General features: G+C 34.7%; 1 protein-coding gene and 1 long non-coding RNA gene across 2 annotated transcripts; one reads left to right on the top strand and one right to left on the bottom strand.

The window, feature by feature from the left end:
- Positions 1-939: 939 nt before the first annotated feature.
- Positions 940-19,972, top strand: LOC128677434 (uncharacterized protein). The gene is made up of 9 exons (XM_053758280.2): positions 940-1,320; positions 2,146-2,309; positions 3,993-4,116; positions 4,393-4,556; positions 5,618-5,759; positions 6,318-6,517; positions 7,352-7,446; positions 16,519-17,008; positions 17,402-19,972. The coding sequence occupies exons 1-9, from the start codon at positions 1,096-1,098 to the stop codon at positions 17,820-17,822; spliced, it is 2,025 nt and encodes a 674-aa protein (XP_053614255.1). The 5' UTR covers positions 940-1,095; the 3' UTR covers positions 17,823-19,972.
- Positions 8,263-11,488, bottom strand: LOC128677433 (uncharacterized). Its single transcript, XR_010370157.1, has 2 exons — positions 11,180-11,488; positions 8,263-10,878 (listed from the first exon to the last, which is right to left on the bottom strand). It is a non-coding gene; the product is annotated as an uncharacterized LOC128677433 (long non-coding RNA).
- Positions 19,973-20,065: the final 93 nt, after the last annotated feature.

Raw genomic sequence — 20,065 nt, 5'->3', positions numbered from 1 at the left:
TAAGGCATACTCGTTGGTTTGCATGCTTTCCAATTGCCATCATGGATTTAACAGGAATTTTTGGATTTCATAAAGAGTACCTACTTAAGGAGTACTGCGCATTTACCCCGCCAGAGTACAGCACTGTATGTTAGTTACACAAAAGCTTTGCCGCCTTTTGCTATGTCGATTAAAACGTTTATTTTAGAGTACTTTATTAGTCCTTTCATTATGTAAGCATTCGTTTGTGAAAATATACAACAATGTAGCATATTCGGGTGCCGAAATATTGGGAAAAATCGTTTTCCATAAGATAAAAAAACTTCGAAAACCATGGAATACGCATCACGCTGTAAAATTTACGAGCCAGTAAACGGTCGAACAGAGGCTCAGAACACTTCACACGTGAAGACTTATTAAAATATGAACTTCATACAGGTAAGGTCTTCAGTCAAAATCAAGTTTATATATCAGTTTATGACCACAGTTGACCAAATAATGCAGAACTTTGAAACTCACACTACGATTGCATAGAAGGTATTTTTGATCGTAAATCTGCAACAATGTTAAAATTTGGCGCTTTTTGCCTCTATTGGCAATGTTTGTGTACCTTAGTTGTACTAGTATTGCCATCTGCGCTGAGTCATGAGTCTGAGTCACGTCATGCTTGCAACTTCGTGCTGCATGACCTGTTATAAAAACGTTCTTCTTTGGGTTCAGCACACGAGCAGTGTGTTCTCTGACGTGGGTGACGCCCCGCGTGCTATGCCGGAGCGTTTTATATTCTTAATATTGGTATTTATGTCGTGAAATTAATCAGTGTCAATCTATTATTGTCCAATGGGTCAAATGGCATATATATATATATATATATATAACGAAAGACTTGGCTGTATGGGCTAGTACCCTTTGCCTCCTAAATTAAACGAGGAAATAAACAAAAAGGCAATGTTTGACATTGTCAGACGTCAGTCAAAGCAAAATACTTTTCGTGATCTTTCGCAAGCGAACAAACAGATCTTTCGTGTTAAAATTTCGCAAAGTATTAGAAAATTATTAGTTATGGTGTGCACTGTAATGTTTTGAGTACTTGTGGCAGTATAAATTATTGTTACAATGGAGGTAACAACCGGCGTTGAGGACGGATTCGTTAGGGAATGGGCACCTTGTTCGCACATATTAAATTTAATCCCTACTCGTATTCAAAATGGTTTATTTTCTAATGAACTATGTTTAACTTGCGTGGACGCTGTCAGCGAATATATTGCTCTAGGGACGAATGTAGGGCTGGTGTACTGGTACGACAGGAAAAAGGGAAACATACAACGTCTACGATGTGAGGTAAAGTACCACGCTTCATGGTAAACATCGGCCATATGTTTTGGTGGTCGCTTTCATTCACCTTGTAACACTTTCTCATCAGATATCATTTGAAGACTTTCGATTTCTGTATATTTCAAAATAAAATTTACATTTTTAGCTTTTAATTTTATCTAATGAATTCAGAAATTTTTTTTACCTACCTTACATTTATTTGTTATTAACAATTTAATTATAAACAAGTTTTAAAGGAATACAAGAAAGATAACTTGTATAAATTCTCAATGTTTACTTAACAATTTAATGTGTGTGATAAGTGATAACTGCCTCAGAAAAGTTATTTGTTTTAAAATGAATCTCCAATAAAGCTAATAACACTGTTATCTTCATGTTTGCCCTGAATCATGTTGTAAACACATTATACATAACTTTTTTGTTCTAAATTAAAATATAGCTGAGCATAATTTTGTCTAAGTATACTTGTTATTTTTTATTTTAATCAAAAATGTTTATGAGCCTTTAGTCACATGTTAATTTATTATAAGAAAAATAAAAAATATTCTACTTATTCCCAAAAAAAAAAATTGTTTTATAATAGATTATACGTTAATAATAGGGGCTGCCAGAACAAGAGACAATAAATATTTTATCCTATTATAAGTATACTTCTATAAGGAAAATTTTATGCTTTAATTTGAACTTTCAAACTTGAAAAAAATAAAATTAGCAGCACACAAAACAAGATCACAATAAAAAGCGAGAAATAAGTATTATATATGCCCAATTTACACCCAGTCACAAACCCATCTTTGGGTTAGTAAAATATAAGTCCCCATATATCTGCAGGCAACAACATCTCCCATCACATTTGTGAAGATCGTGAGCACGGTAGATTTCATGGTGGGAGCGGGCAATGCTGCCGGACAGGTCACCGTGTTTCAGATACCAAAGGAACATCCGGACAATCTGCCTGACAACTTTAAACCCAAAGTCGAGCCTAAAGTTGAGAGGTGAATATATAACTTATCTCATTCTCTCTTTGGGGCATGTTCCTGGTTTCTTCCTCAGCTGTTGAGCGATGGAGGCCAGGGTCTGCTTTCCTACTTTTTCTTCTCTATTTTGCATGGTCGTCTGCATCCCTGCTTGTCAGGCCATTGGCACACATATATATTGTTAGTCAACTCATACTCAAACTTAGACCATAAGATCTGTTCATTACAAATCTATAGTATAATAAAAGAAAAAGCGTTTTTTACTAATCAATGCCCAGCCTAAACCATAGAAGCTATATAATACGCGAAATTTGGGCAGTAGCTTTAGGTTATTACATAGTACTCAGATAAGAAAGGAATTTTCAAAATTCAACCCCAAAATGTTTTAAATGAGGGTGAAAACAAAAAATGAATCCCATTCAAAATTTCAGACAGCTCAGCTGTAAACACCATTGAATTCACATTGAATTCACGTTGTTACTTTTGATGGTTCGAATCCTGAACTTCAATTATTTTGAATTGAATCTGATTATCTATAGGACGATTTCTGTGAAAGTTTTATTATGGTTTTACCTGAACGAAGCTAGGACGGGCTGCTAAAATATATGGATTAGCTCACACTCAACTTGTGTGATCTAATCCACATATTTTATAATTTGTAGAACTAGGGACGAAAAGGTTTTGACATTTTAAAAATTTGAAATGCCATGGTGTTTTATCTTTTACACAAAGATATACGATCGTGCATGTACTTATACATATTTCAAATAATCCATTTAATTATTTAGTTTCTGAGTTGAATTAATAACAAATAAGCAAACAAAATAAATGTTATTTGTTGGTCGACTCATCCTGTGGTCTACATTTGGTGTGGCCTTAGTAAGAAATCAATTTGTAAGAAATATATTCTATAAAACAATTTAATATATATAATTTGTATATTTGTGTGTTTGTATGATTGAATGTGCTAATCTCTATGCTGCAGATTGATTTGACAAAATATTTTATGTAAAAATTAACAAAAGACACTTTTTTTTTCTTTCTCTTTGATATCACTATCATTCTACCTACTGCCCATTAAAAAGGCCATGTTTTCATATCCTGATCCTGTTGATAGACTGCTGTACAGGATATAAAGATCAGAGGTCACAAGGTTATTATGATAAAAAGTGTATGATATATAACGAGAATATATATATTAGGATGTAGCCCACAGAAGATGGATCTAATTTATAGCAGGCTAATATAATATTACTAGCGGCCCGTCCCGGCTTCGTTCGAGTAAACAATAAATTATAGACTTACCTCTTGAATCACACACATTCATAAAAAATGTTATATTTTCAAGATCTAAGCATACATAGGGGCAGACAGCGGGAAGCGACTTTGTTTTATACTATGTAGTGATGTATGGCAATAAAGGGGCCCGTTTCGCGGCTTGCGGATAATATATATAATCTTGGCATTATAGGACCTGTTACACAGCTTACGGATAATGTGATAACCTTATCAAATAGATACTATTAAAATTGTGTATCCCAATCCTATGAAATGGTAGATTTTAATAAATTTTGGTAGATTTATTTAGCAGTTAGGGATTATTATCAAGGATCTAATCTCTGGTATGATTTGAAATCGGGCAGGGAAGCTGTTGTGTTCAACTTCTTTCATTTCAATAATAACTTTGGTAAATGGTGACAGGTACACAATCGGGGACCTTCACAAGAGCAAAATAACAGCCATAGAGTGGTCGAAGAACGGGATGCGGCTTTTCTCCGGAGACAAGAATGGGGTGATCATAATGACAGAAATTGATTTCTACATGGTGAGGTTTTGTTTTTGCGTGTGTTTATGTCTCTCTGTCACTCTCAGAAATGATCGACGACGATGTATAATGTACCACAGTTCTAAATCTTTTTTTTTTAATAGTAAACTGGGCAAACTAGCATGCGGTTTGCCCGATGGTAAGCAAACACCGCAGCCCATGGTCACCGACGACCCGATACGGGTCACCGGTGCGTTGCCGACTTTTTGACAAACCTATAGACTCTTGAAAGATTTTTGCTCATAATCAATGTAAAACTGAGCAACTTGCCCGCAGCACCTGTGCAAATCAGTGGAGATAGTGAACGAGGAACACGAGATAGTGCAGATGAGCTACTACCAGAACACGCTGCTGGTGTCCAGCTTGTACCGGACCATCGTCTGCGAGCAGAGGGACGCCAAGTGGCACGTCTCGCAGCTTGGCAAGAAGGAGCGCAAGAGGTATTGTTTTGTATTTTTGTATAAAAAATTGTAATTTTTTTTTTCTAAATTTAAAAATTAAAATTTTAATTGTTTGAATGCCAAGAGCGCGATGGGCAGATAATTTTTATTTCTAAATTTGAAAATTAAAAAAAAAAAGTATTGGAGCCAGTAGCGAAATTAGCAAATGATATCATCAAAGTCGCACGTCGTACGTGGATTAGATTAGCGTTTGCTTTAGAAGGTTGTTACACAAATTACAAAAGATATAAGTGAAATAAAAACATGTATTATTTGAAAGTGAGTGGGAAAAGGAGTAGGGGGAGACGGAGAAAGAAGTAGAAATGGTGGGAGTGAATTCGACAGAATGTGGCAAAGAGAAATGTAACAGATTGACAGGGAAAAGTGGAGGTTGACCCACACAATAAGTCAAGGGTAGGCGGGTGATCCTTACATTATTATAAAACAAAGTCCTCTGTCGCGTCAGTCAGTTCTCTATAAACTCAAAAACTACTGCACAGATTTTAATGCGGTTTTTACCAACAGATAGTGTGGTTCCTGGGGATGGTTAAGGTGTATAATTTATTATGTTTTTACCCGAGCGAAGCCGGGACGGGCTGCTAGTAAAGTATAAAGTATAGTAGGTAGTAGTACAAGAATCGCTCTCACGTATTTGTGTGTGTTCACGATTAAATTCGGTGCTGTGACACCTCAAATTCCACGGTTAGCTTAAAAAAAATTGTCATTTAAATTGTCATTTACGGGTGGTCCGCAAAGCGTTTCGACCGCTGCGGTCGCGCTGTCATTACAATTTTGCAAATTTTAACAAAGACAAGAATGAGTTTTACTATATGACTGTACATTAAATACTCTGTACTGTAGTAATGTTAATTTTATGAATAATTAATTTTAAAAAAGGTTTCCTTCCTCAAGAAAATTGACGGATTGTAATAACCGCGCAGCCGCTGCTGTCGAAACGCTCTGCGAACCACCGTACATGCAATGTACCTACCTTAGATGTAAATTGGTAGGAAAGTGTTATTGTTTGATTAATTGGAAAGCCAACATGGGTTGTATTGTAGCCTGTGCGCGCTGGGCGCGGTGTTCGTGTACTCGTACGCGCGCGGCGACGCCTGCGCCGCGCACGCGGTCGCCGCGCGCGCGGGGCTGCGTGTGTGGCGCGCGCGCAGGGGCGGCGACGTGCTGCACACGCTGCTCTTCAAGGTTACTATCATACTCCGATAACAACTCCAAAATCTAAGTTAATATATGTTTAATACTCCGATAACAGCTCCTTCGAAATCTAATCATTTTTTTCAGAAATTAGACCCTCACAGGTCCCAGGTTCGATTTCCAGTCGTGTAACATAAGTTTGTATACCAATCTGACTCATATATAGAAGTTTTCATAGACTAATTGCTTCCCGTGAAGGAGAACATCTTGAGGAAACCTGCACTCTGGTTGACAGTTTAAGTTCACTAGTGTGTGTGTGCGATTACTTGCCACTACACGATAGTCGCAAAAGTCACATCAGATGCCTTTAGGCGACTTGATTAAAATCTGACACCAGTTTTTTTTATATGTTTATTTAAATCCATACATATTAATATTATATGCCATTCAATTCAAAGCATCAATTGTAATTCAGTTTTCTTAGCTAACTATAGGTATACACTAGTTTCATATAAATAAGTACAATATGAAACCTATCAATTAACACACTCGAAAAAAAAGATTAAGCATAAAAAAAAAATCTATTTAAAACTAGTAATAACTTTTCAGGAAGCGATATCGAACCCGCTGACGGTGGCGGAGCTCCTCAACCCGTCACTTCGCAAACATTCGCACTCGCAGGCCGAGTATAACTTCGGTCCTTTGCACCCCTTCCGGGAACACTTCCTGGTGTCACACAACGAACACTTCTTGTACATTTTGGACCCGAGATCGGCCACCGCTATCGCCGTGGTCGATGATTTGCGCAAGTACGTATGAAATTATTTACGGACTAGTTGTTATCCGGGGCTTCGCTCCCGTGGGAATTTTGAAATAAAATATAGCCTATAGCAATCTTGGATAATGTACCTTTCGGTTCGGTAGTTTCGGAGATTAACCGCCTCAAATATACAAACTCACTAACGCTTACCTCTTTATGATAATAGTATAGATTTGTACTTTTTAAACCGTGGTTTAAACTGGTCCGATGTTTGTCTATAATGAAAATTTTCTCCTACTGTGGGAACTCCTGCACGGATATGTTTTGGCACAAGATCTCTGTGACGGCAATATTTGTGGCAAAAATTTGGTGAATTTTTTTTTTCCGATTAAAACATAAATAATTGACGAAATTTATATGAAACTAACTGTGCCGCGGGCTTCGTTCTCGTGGGAAATTCGGGATAAAATGTACTCTATGTGTAAATTAATAGTTTGTTACCTCTTCACGCTCTATCTACTGAAGATCTACTATCTTCTTGAAATTTTGCATACATGTAGTTTGAAGTATGGAGAAGGACATAGGATAGGACCTTTCATCCCGGAAAAATAACTGTTACCGTGAAAAAATTACGCGGGTAAAGCCGCGTGCAACGACTATTTCATTATATTAGTATAAACAATCAAAAATTATTAATAAAACAGATCTCATTACATACATGTAGCAGAGGCTCGCCAAGTAATTTATAGAAACCAAAATTAAAAAAATAAAATCAAAATATCTTTATTATTGAATATAGGTATGTCAGCATGTTACAATTAATCAGTCTCACTATGCCCTGTCCTCAACGTCAAAGTTGTTATAGTGTGGACGTATTTCCCAGGATATTGTCGGTGTCGGTGGGCCGCGACGAGATCTGGGTGCTGGAGGGCCCGCGCTCGCTCGTGAGACTAGCGCCCGCACCCGACCCCGCCGCAGGTCTGTTCCGGACGTAGCCCGGCCCCACTGCTCCGTTGCGGCCGCGCACCGCGTTACTGTTCCGTTGTTTTCCCATAGGTTTTCACGTTGACATATGTCAGCTGCAAATGTCCATTCGTTCCCAAGGAATAAGATTGAAAAGTATGTATGGATAGTAGAATCTCCATACAATTTGCGTTGTCCCTTTGAAGGAGCAATGGGGTCGCGCTCGTAGTGTAAGGTCCATGTCTAAGGTTCATTTGAACTTTGTGGGTTTTTTAAATGTCAACTATAGTGACAGACCTTATGCGACCGTGGCGTCAACTAGTGAGTGAATAGATGGTGACCGTAGTTGATGTATGCCTGTGACCTTTAGAAATCACGCCTGGAGTGTTGAGCAAATAAATAACTAAAGCGAACCGATTTCCATACATAAATTGGAATATTTTGTAGGATAAATCTGTCACTTTTGACAAAGACGTGTAAGTCCAATCCATATAGGGTAAACCGACAGTCATTGGACAAATAACGATCATTATTTACAAGTCTTGAAATATTTGTAATAACATTATATATTTCTTTATGAATTTTAGGTGATATTAAAATTAGAAGACATGCACTAACGTGTAAATATACAAAAATACATATATATTAAGGCTGATTTCATTTTATAAGAGATTTAAAAAAAAGTAGCTGATACCATAGTCATTGGACATTTTTTTAAATTATTGGACAAGGACTATATAGTTATTGGACAGATTATAAAAATCTTTTTTATCTTCAAAATGTCTTGTATTCGTCTAACGGGAAGTCTATAAAAAAACACAGTGTTCTAAAACATGTTTTATTCAGTAACATAAACTATGTGTTACAAAAATAATACCTTTGTTAGTTATCATCTATACCTAATTCTAATTAGTCTCAATAATTGGAGATCTTCAAATAATGCAAGGTACTTTCTTACTTAATATCAAATCAAAGAAAAATAATAAAATATCCTAAAGTTAACAAATTATATGCTTCTAAAATTTATTATTATTTTGGTCTTGATATATTTTAAATATCGACAAAGCTTCTTCATCTTCAGATGAACTATTATTTTCCTCTAAATCTACGTTCTCTTCTATGCGAATAGTGTCATCATCTTCATCTTCTTCTTTATAACAATTATGACAAATAAAAAGGTCAATCAGAATGTCTTCCGGTACATGCTGCTTATGCTTATCAGGAATACACTTCACATGAAAAATACAGGAACACATGTCACAGCTTAAGCGGTTAGTGATTTTAGTCACTTTTAAACATATTTTACACGCATTTGTATTTGAAGTTTTGGGTTTTACCTGGTTGTTTAAGTTTTCCTTTTTCTTCATCTCTTTTTTTTGTTTTTTCTCCTGTCTTTCACATTTTCTTTGGTCTTTTATCTTCAAAAGTGACTCTTTTTTTTCTTTTTGTTCTTTAAACATGGCTCTATATTTTTCTGATGTAATAGCGAATGGGAATCGAACAGTATTTCTTTTACCTTTTCTTTCTGGGGTCTTAGGCATAGTCAAAAACGGTGCAAAATTGCTATTTGAAATTATTTTAAATGCTGGGCTTTTATCTTTTGGGCATGATGCATTTCTAACTATTATGGCTTCTGAAAGAGGGAGGGTTATAGAACTGTGTTTTGATGGTGTCACATATACAGGCATCTTTGAATGGTCTTCTATTACTGTTTCTGTAGCTCCCTCTGTATCGTTATTATCAAAAACTACTGGATAACTATCCAAAGTACCTATATTTGAGGTATTGTTGCAGGGTGTATTTGTTTCAATAGACTTACTATCGAAGCCTGTCTCTATTTGTGGTGGTAAGATATTTTCACTATAAGTGTGAGAAAAATCTATAGAATAGGATTCCACTTGAGGGATAATTGGAACTTTGGATTGTGATTCTTCGTGGGAATTGTCATTGCTCACTATTGATCCGTTTTCAGTCGATCGGATTGCGCCGGTATTTGGTTCAATATAAGACGACGTGCTTAGGACATTCGGGTTATTTTCAACATTGCATTGTGGATTTATAAATGCTTCATAAATACGACATAGTAACTGAAAATTTTCACCGGTAATGTCACAATTAAAAGTTGAATTAGCCAATTCTGCCAGTTTTGTCGGTCCTACTATCTGACTAAATTGTAAAAAAGTAAGATTATTTTGCTGGATTTCACAATTATTGATTTCAACCTGTTTGTTTTTATCACTTCCTAAACACTTAGTATAATCGATTGCATCGGGATTAAATGGCATCAAACCACAAGCTCTAAATCCGTTTATTAACGTTTCAGCTTTTATCGATTTGTTCAAAGCATCTTCAAGAATACCAGCAAAATTTATCTTTGTTATTGTCTCTCCCGGATTATTTATTAACCATGTTCTTGCCGCGTCTTTCCATGCAGCCTTGACGGGTCTAAACACAGAAACATCTGCGGGTTGTAATATTCGTGTGGCGTTAGGATATAAAGCTATTAACTCAATTCCCAGCTCCTTACACAATTTACTAACTTCATATGTGAGATGGGTTTTATGTCCATCTAGAAAATAAATAACAGGTAGTTTTATGCCTCGTCTTTGTAAATATGGATAAAAAACATTGGCAATATATTCAAAAAACAATTCCGACGTCATCCATCCATTATCGCTTCGTCCAACGCCCCAACCAGTAGGTATCCCTTCTGCTACTTTTTGGGGAATTCTTTGGTATTTATATACTACCATAGGTGGGCAAGTTTCCCCGGAGGCTGAGAACGTAAACATGACTGTTATACATTCCTTAGAATTATTCGAGTCAATGTTGTAAACATTTTTCGTCCCTTTAATAGCCAAGACTTTACCAGTTTTTGGACAAAGCTGAAAACCGCTTTCGTCACCATTGAAAATCCGAGAAGCTTCATTTAGAATGTCAAAAAGGCCTACTTCTGTTAAATATTGGCGTATTTCTTCAAACCACTTTCGGATGTCTTTCTCAGAAACACAGGCACTTGACTGAGTGACACCTTCACTGGTGCGGGGAACAATATCAGGGTGTCTTTTTAAAAATGCTTTTACCCATCCATCCCCTGGATAGTTGTCCTTAAATGGATTTGGTCGGGGGTTTTCTATAAGGAATTTGTGTACGCTTCGTTGAAGGTCTTCTATTTTCAATGGAAACCCTTTCCGCATCAACCGTTTAATCCACAATTCTAAAATAGACTCCTCGTTTTCCGTTAAAACAGGTCGTGGGCCAAAAGATGTTTTGTGATCCGGATTTTTTAATTTATAGTGAAGAGTAGACTTTGGCACACCGTATTTTCTGGCTATTTCACGTATCTTTGGTTTATTAGATTCTTCTAACTCCTGGAGTGCTAAATTCAAATTATTTGTATCGTAGTTTTTCTTTTTACCTTTAGGCATCTTAGTTTTCAAGATTTATCTGCAACAACAATTATTGGACATATATTATGACAGTCATGGGACAGCCGTCCAATAACTGACAGAAACCTCCGACAAAGCTAAAAATGCAGACACGACCTTATCAACCTTAAAGCCAACATATAGAAGTATCAAAATTGTTTAAACTTTTTATTACAAATAATCATAGTTATTGGACAGTGTCCAATATTAGATTATTGTATAAAAAAATATATAGTCATTGGACAGTGCAAAATAACCTCAAATAAGCACACCTTTTTATTTAAAATGATGGAAATAAACAGTTTAAGTAATAATCTTACCGCTTTACAAATAGCTAGAAACAGGAATTCTTCGGGCACGGTAATATATCTATCAAAACAAACTTTAAACCTTATATTTTTCTTAATTTTTACGCACAATTACCACCTGCCACGATGTCCGACCGGAAATGATTTTTTTGTCTTTTTACTGCTGCCATCTGTGATAGTCGCTAAGAACTATCACAATAACAAAGGTCATGAGTCCATAATGCAATTGACAGATGGCGTGTTTAATCAAACATAATCTTAATATTAATGTGTAAAATGTAAATGTCCAATAACTGTACGTTGTCCAACGATTGTCGGTTTACCCTACAAATAAAAAACGATCAAAATTTGAGAGACATGTTTCCCGAAATTCGACATAAAATGTGATAAGGAAATACAAAAAGAAAACATATTTTAATGCAAATTCCTGCTTATATAATTTTAGTGTTTATATCAAAACTGTGCGTGAGCGTGTCACGCTAATTTTCTATGTTCGCACAACACTCCAGGCGTAATTCCTGCAGTGAGCGTGTTATGATAGGTTCTCATAGGTTCAAATGTAAAAACATTTTTCAATTTGATACCTTCTATATTACGTTCTATTTACGTTTTACAATTGAACAACAATTCGATTTTTGAATTTACCAACAAAATGGTTGTGTCGATAAATGTACGTACCATGTCGAAGCTGCCATGTAAGCAACGGTAACCACTTTCTATATGGCTGCCAGTTTGCGTAAGTAATAATTACAATCCTCGTGTAAAGAAAGTTACAAAAAAGAAACAACTTAGAAAAACATATTTCGAAAAGTATTTTGTCACGAATTTATACATATCATTCCTATTCCGTCCCCATTTTTGACATTTTTGCATGTTGATGTTGTTATAGTGGTGTCATGATACGCACTTTGTTATTCTTAAAAAATGTGCCTTGATGGCCCTTTTTGTATAATTAATTTTAGAAAATTATATTTTTATGAATTAATTATATTTTTTATAGTTAATTTGAGAATATCGGGAATTCTTTATTTTCCCAGATATAAGTTAATAAGGTAAAAAAAACTTAAATTTTTAATTTGTCATGTGCTTCTTACTGTTAACATTTTTTCAGTTCTCATTTTCGCATTGTATTTTTTTCTTTCACTAAAAAAACTGCAATGCGCTTTGACCTCCTAATGAAGTACTTATTTTCTTTATGTCAATTACTTTATAATTACGTGTAACTTTAAGATCTATGTCACATATCATGTTTTTATTAGCGCTAATGTATAAATCTCCGAGGTGCCTATTACTTTAAATTAATTAGACACAATAGGAACTTATAGCTGTTATTAGAAGGTACAGGGTATGGGTAGTTTTAACATTATACTAACGTGCAAGGAACTCTAGCCAAACGAAAATATACCTAATATACACTATACTAAATATACTTTATTAAAATTTTAATCAACTAGGTATTATGTATGTCATAAGAGTTACTAAAATCTTTAAATCGAAATAGGTGCCATTGATTATGTAATTTTATAATTTTGAAAGTCATTCGTTTATTTTGTGGAAACAAATGTCAATCTGACGAGTGTTCGAATTATGTTTTTTAAAATATAATTCGAACGCGTTTTTTTTTTTTAATTGTCTTAGTGAAATGCAAACGCACGGTTGTAATACTTGAAATTATTTGGTTAGTGTCGTATTGTTTAGTTTTAGTTGTACACGCATGCGCAAAAGGATTTGGTGCATGTTTTTCAGAATTCATGCAGATACAACACACACATATAGGTAATGTGACTTCTTAGTCAATTTTTTTTTTTTTTCATTAATTTTTAAATGTAATTCCTTTTTGTAACATTTTACCTTTAGTTTTTATGTTTTCAAAATGTACATATTGAAAGTACTGAAATGTATTAATTGCGACATTCCAACTGTTAAAACACTTATGTTGTAAATAATTTTAAAACTCGACTTAGAATTGGAGAAATTTGCAAATAAATAATCTTTGTCTTTGAAGCAAATGTAAAAAAAAAATGTGAATAATCCAATCTCCAGTGGGCTTATTATTTTGTTATTTTAATGTCATAAAACTCTAAGTCCACCGTGTAGTCTCGAACGTAAGTGGAAATACACGACGTTTCTTCAAAAAATAACTAACAATTATTTCGTGCAAAGTTAATCTTCTGTATAATTATTGCAAATGTACCTAAGTGCCTTAACTAATACCAAATTAGGACCAATGTTGTATAGTTAGAAAGTAGTATGTTTGTTGTAAGAAAACTTTAGTTTTTCAGTATACGATAAAATTTGCAACACTGTTCATAATATTCCCTTCCACACGATACAATCTGATCGTCCGTCCACACGTACACAATTTAATCGCCAATTTCAGTATTCGATTGAGCAATCCCAAATCGGGAGATACCGGCCACCCGATGACCTTGAATTTCTTATTTCCGTCCACACGACCCAATCTGATTGTCACGTACTAATTCGTCTATAGTACGAAGTATAGCTACCTTTCCACGCGCAAGAAATAGGGTGGCCATTAAATGAAAGAGGTAGCAATATATGTATTGTCCTCCAGTATTATGGTGCAAAACTATTAGTATTTTCTTCTAGAACTGATTTTAAATTTTACCGATGTTTGTTATAGATATCGTGACAATATTTAATGGAAATGTATGTAATAATGAATGGTGAATTTTTTATCATCAGAATTATTGTTGTGACTTCGCATTTAATGTTATTTTACGCGCAACGAATGTATTTATGAACTTTGACGACCTCGGTGGCGCAGTGGTAAAGTGCTTGCCTCTGAACCGAGAGGTCCCGGGTTCGATCCCCGGTCGGGTCATGATGGAAAATTATCTTTTTCTGATTGGCCCGGGTCTTGGATGTTTATCTATATATATGTATTTGTTATAAAATATAGTATCGTTGAATTAGTATCCCATAACACAAGTCTAGAACTTACTTTGGGGGCTAGCTCAATCTGTGATTTGTCCTAATATATTTATTTATTATTTATATTTATTGCATGAAACATCATAGTATTACTAAAAAATTATGCGTGATTTCACATTATGACCATAGTTGTGGACGAGTCCAACTTTGCGCTTACAGTGAATCTCGAATGTCTGCTGTACACTATCGGTGAACTCGCACAGGGCTTGATGCGAAAGAACGTGCGTTGCGTAATTTGTACGTGAATTTTTTACCACAAGAAAACGAGCAATGTACGTCGAAACCGCGAAAGTTCCGCGAACTATTTACCGCTAGTGTGGTATAAAGATTAGAAAGAACTGTCAAAATTGGTTGATAAATAATCAGTGTTGCCAGAACAGCACCTTCATTTATTTATTTTTTATTACGTTGTGTATTTAATCTAAAAGTCTACGCAGTTTTTTTACCGTACATTATGCCTCTAATGCATTTGGGCCTTTAAGTATTAAGTCCCTGTCTACGAAATAATCCCTTATTCACGTGGACGGGTGAATTTCACGACTGTTTGAACGCGGCGTTTAGCGTTTCATTAGCGTCGCATATTTTTTTGAATAAAGAATCTTTTTTTTTTAAATTAAGCATTTATAAAATTAACATTGTACCAGTACTTTACTTATTTATAAAGTATGATAATTAAATTGATTACTGTGTATGGTACAATGTAAAAAACACTAATATAGCCCGCGGCGGCGTTCAAAACGCTCGTGAAATTCACCCAGACTTTTTTATTATTATTTTTATTTTCATTTGTATAGTTACCACATTGTATTGTCTATAGAGTGGCCATTGTACTTATATGTAAATATACTTTTGCAGTTATCTTTGTATTTTTATTTTTGTTTCTTTCCACCTACGCTTTGTGCTTGGTATATTTATGTATACTAGCAATGGCTCCTAACTTTGCTTGCTTATGTGTTATGTCGTAGAAGTTTTTCAGTGATTTCAGTTAAATTGCTAGAAAATATTTTTTTAAATTTATGCTGTTATAAATCTGTGTTATGTGATTCAAAGAAATAAACAACAATGTAGTGAAGTTGTATACTGAGAGGCAACGCGCTGGTACGGCCACGTCTTGCGTAGACAGGCAAATTACGTAGGGAACAAATATCAGGCTATGCCGCTCCCGCTCGGCCCTGGCCAAGAAATGCTGGCTTGATGTCGTCAAGGACGGTATGCGTGCCAATCTCTCACAACTAGGGATGCCGACGACCGTGCGAAGGGGAGACTCAAAAGAAGGCAAGCGGACCCTGGGCTCCGACGCTCAACGGCTGAGGAAGGAACCGGGATTACGCTCAGATAAGAGAGAGTACACTAAGAGGCAAAAGTTTTTGTTTTTGAGCTGATAATCATTTTAGTATAATGGACTATCAACCAATTCTGTAATGACATCAATTGCTGCTGTAGATACGATGGCAAAATTTAAAATATTAGATTTTAAATGTTAATAACAGATTGGTAGTAGCACGATAAACAACAAATACAGAAAAGATGCCTTTGAACCCAGGATGTTTAACAATCTTAAATTTACCCCTTGCCAAATGGGACAAAATTCAGCGCACATAGTTTATATGATATTTACAGAGATCAATACTATGTAAATACTTTTAATTTTTCATCGTATCGATCCTTCTAATGCAATAATTATAATTAAAAATAAACTTTACTAATAAAAATTTTGATTGTCAAGAGATTTTTTTTATTAAGGAATATCACGCCACGCAATATCAGTGCCATGCAGCACTAGCATTTGGTGTAAACAGCGTTTTGTTTTTGCTCTATAGCAGATCTATAGCGTGACATTAACTCGTGCACCGTGGCAACGAGTGGTTTGTTTATCCAAATTGCTGGTGCTACTGCAAGGAACTTAGCTAACTGGAATGATTACGAATAACAAATGTCAAAACAATGACATTGAAAACTAGATCTATTTGCTTTGTTATAAAGATCACATTTCCACAATGAAGCGGACAATACCTAAAGTTCCTGAAATTGGGCACGAAATTGCCATCCCTTTCTGGCAAATTGTTATTGTCATATGCAAGAAAAAAATGTCTACAGATTTTAGAGCCAAGTTTAGGAAAGGCTTTGCTTATTCGTAAGCTTTCTAGTTTAGTATTATAAATTCTTTGTACTGCTGCTATCTGCGTTTAGTTTCACATAATATTGTATCAATATACAATATTATGTAAAGTTAAAAACAGAAATATCAAATTTTATTCAATAGAATATCAAAACTGCTTTTAACCAAATGCAGTTTAGATTCTATTGAATAAAATTTGATTTCTCTGTAGGTAAGGTTAAAAATCTCGATCGAATGAACACATGAGCATTTCGTCACATAAATACTTCTTCCACAGACGAGCCCGTCAACCTCATGACAAAATCCCTCACCACTTCTATCCAGCAAGCGGTGAACACCATGCGGGACCTCACTCTCGACCAAACTGTCCCGTACATCACCAGTGTACTCGAACAACCAATTTCAATATTCACCACGAGCGAGGTCGACAGTATATCCAAAGCCGAGGAGTGCTTCGAGCTACCGCCTATAAAACATCTCCCGTCTGACATATCGGGAAATGTCTTAGAGTCTATCATAAATGAGTTCAAAGATGTGTCGAGCGACGACGAAATTAGGAAAGCGAAATCGGAGGAATTGCAAAAGAAATTGAAGTTATACAATAGTATAATGGAGAAGAAGTGCGATGAGGAGTTGATACATAGCAGTAGGAGGAGTCGGAGGAGGGACGGAGGGTCGGGGGGGAGCACCCCGCGGCTGTCCACACCGGTGAGGAAGGTCGACGTCAGTTACACGAGCCCTTGCCTTATGAACGTGAGCGTTTATGGGTAAGTTTATCTTATATTTGTTATTCGTGAAACTAGTTGCGCCTCGCTGCTTCAATCTCATGAGGATCGGGTATAAAAATACTATTATCTGTTTTCTAAGAACTTTGCGGAATAGATTAACAAACATATACTACATCTGTATTTCCATCTTTACAAACATCGTGTTTATATTAATAGTATAAGAAAAACTACCATATCCCATTAAAAAGTGTAGTACCTATATGTTAATCACATTTCAAAAAAGTGTAAGGTTTGAATTGTTATTCGTACCTTACACTTGGTGGACACTTCGTGCCTGAATAGATCAATAGAAATACTATTATGCTATAAAATATAATTTTATATTTAAAAAAACATTACTTGTCTTTAAAAAATCTATTTATGTTGTTTCAGGAATGTGCCTAATGACGAACTTCTAGAACAAGAAATAGAGGAAAAGGAGAAAATGCTAGCTAAAATGCTGAACTTAGAATCCTTGAGCATTCCCACAATGGCCATAGACACGCATCGAGAAGACACAGATGAAAAACCTATCACCATCCTGTCAAAATATCCAAATACAGAAACCATAGAGAAAAATGTTTTAGAAAGTTCTAAAGACGTTGATATTAAAATTGAAAATTCAAAATTAGCTAAAAAAGAAACGATTAAACCGAATAAGGACTCGAATCTTTTCAATTTGGTTCCTAATGTCGTACAGCTGCCTAACACATGGAATTTAGATAATATTGAATTGAAATTAGAAACGCAAATTAACACAAAAAGTGTTGTATCGCCGGATGACAAATTGGAAGATGATTGGGAGATCATCTGATGTAACAAGAAAACAACGTGAACTACCGTTGTTTTCCGATAGATGGCGCTTGTATATAACGTCACGTTTTGTGTGAAAAATATAAATGGCCTACGGCTTATGCACATAGTTTCGACCTCGGTAATAAGACGAGATTTTTTTTGTAGGTTCTTATGCCGTCGCTATATTTTAAAATTGAATGAGGGACCACTCCCTGGGTGACAGGCAAGAATCATCACATTTAGATATTATGATCTTTATTACTTAATAACTAAAAGGTTGAACTTAGCTTGGCAATCGTGATGTATTCAATAGTTATTTGGAAGTATATAACATAGTTCCAAAGAGATACATATCGGTTTAAAAAAAGCAATAGAGTTTGGAACAGTCTTATTCATAAACAATGTAATCTCGCTTTTGAATCGCTGAACGAATAATTACTTTTTTGACTTTCAACCCACATTTACTTATTTTGACATTTATTTTGAACTTAGAACCGCCATTTTATATTAAGTTCTAAGTCCTTCGCAGCTAGTTCAGAGCCGCTAATCTTATTTATTTTGGTTCTATTAGAGTGATGATGGAGTGATGGTATATAGTTTTTATAAAATTGACTATTTGATATTTTAAAGTCAAAACTACCTGAAGAGGAAAAGTCCCACAGCCGACACCAACAACGCGGCCGTATGCCGCGAGACTTATTTCTTGATGCGAAGTGCAATGTATTTATTTACTATTTGATTCTTTGATATATATGTGATTAGATAATCTCACACTCGAAATTTCGACAAAAAAAAATCGTATTTTTATTGATAAATCGTAGATAGCTTCGTAAGAGAGAAGAACAATGCATTTATGTGTATGATACGAGTAGATACTAATATTGTTCATTTAATTTGTGGTAACTACAGGATTCTCTTTATTATTTTACCTAGGTATGTAGTGTATATTCTTATGGTTTACTTATGAAAGAATCTTTATATACTTACGTTAACTTTTTCTTTTTATTCAAATCTTTTGTTTTTTCACCTTTAGATTCTATTATCATTAGAATAGATACTTTATAAATAATAGTAGACAATGCTATGAATTTAAAAATAGAATAATGCAGTTTATTAAAGCAATCACAATTAAAAAGTCAATAAACAAGCATTTTTTCTAACTTCGACATATGTATTTTGTGATCTCTATTTTAAAATTCGACCATATGGCATGATTTTACGCGCTGTATGTCTAATCTAAACAGACACGTTTTCATTGCTTGCTCTATGTAGAATAGTTTTAACCGATTACACGAATTCTAAATTGTTTTTCTTCTACCTGTCTCTCTCTTCTTTTAAGAAGGAATTAAGTTTGGTTTCGCTCTCATATTTGGTTTTAGATATTATTTTATATAAAAAAAATACACATACGCTAATATTAAAATGTAAGCTGTAAATTACGCATTTGTGTATTGTATTTATGCGGGATTTGATTTGATAAATCGTGCAGTATTCGTTTTAAGAATGTTGAACGTTATCAAGAATTTAAGTTGGCCGAATTAAATATCATTTATTATACGAAATACGTAAGTCAAAAGTGCGAAAAGCAGCTCATCTAGTCATTTACAATATTATTGGATATAATCTGATGTTTAATTTTTTTTTAAAATGTAATTACAGTGTACTGTATAAAAAGTTCATTTCTATGCCATAAAGTAGGTTAAGCGAGTGATATCCTTGGTGTTGCTGGCGTTTGTAGGCTGTGGTGACCACTTACCATCAGGTGGACCGCATGCCTGTTTTTCTGCTTGGTAGTATATAAAATAAAAACAATTACAAAACATTATTACTGTATATGTGCACTGTTAATTCACTTATCAAAATGTTTAAAGGGTCGGTTTTGATAAGCTTTTTAACTAATTATTAAAAAAAATAATGACATGAAAAAATTCTGGAGAAAATAATTTCCAAAATTTTTCCATACATATTATTATTATTGTCAAAATTAGAAAATGTCGTTTTGGATGCTTAAAGTGTGAATTGTATAAGTGGTGGTCGTATCTTGTTTTACCTGAAATTATGACAAGATCTTGATTGTAAACATATGTTCAATCCTCAATTGCAATTTTGTTGTGATATTTTGTGCCGTTTTATTTTATATTGAGAATAAAAACACGCTTGTAAAAATTGCTTTGTAGTTTGTTTTCAACTTAAATCAATCCGTAAGGTTCACGTAGTTTAGATTGTTTGTTGATTAGTTAGTCCCATCTTACTGTAGGTTCA

The sequence above is a fragment of the Plodia interpunctella genome, chromosome 18 (assembly GCF_027563975.2).
Source record: "Plodia interpunctella isolate USDA-ARS_2022_Savannah chromosome 18, ilPloInte3.2, whole genome shotgun sequence".
NCBI classification, from domain to species: Eukaryota; Metazoa; Arthropoda; class Insecta; order Lepidoptera; family Pyralidae; genus Plodia; species Plodia interpunctella.
Note: the sequence above shows the minus strand (reverse complement) of the source record. Positions and strands in the feature narration are given on the sequence as shown.

Coding starts and splice junctions, on each gene's coding strand:
- LOC128677434 (XM_053758280.2), top strand. CDS start 1,096: ATGGAGGTAACAACCGGCGTTGAGGACGGATTCGTTAGGGAATGGGCA. Junction 2,310..3,992: donor GTCGAGCCTAAAGTTGAGAG/GTGAATATATAA, acceptor AAATGGTGACAG/GTACACAATCGGGGACCTTC. Junction 17,009..17,401: donor ATGAACGTGAGCGTTTATGG/GTAAGTTTATCT, acceptor ATGTTGTTTCAG/GAATGTGCCTAATGACGAAC.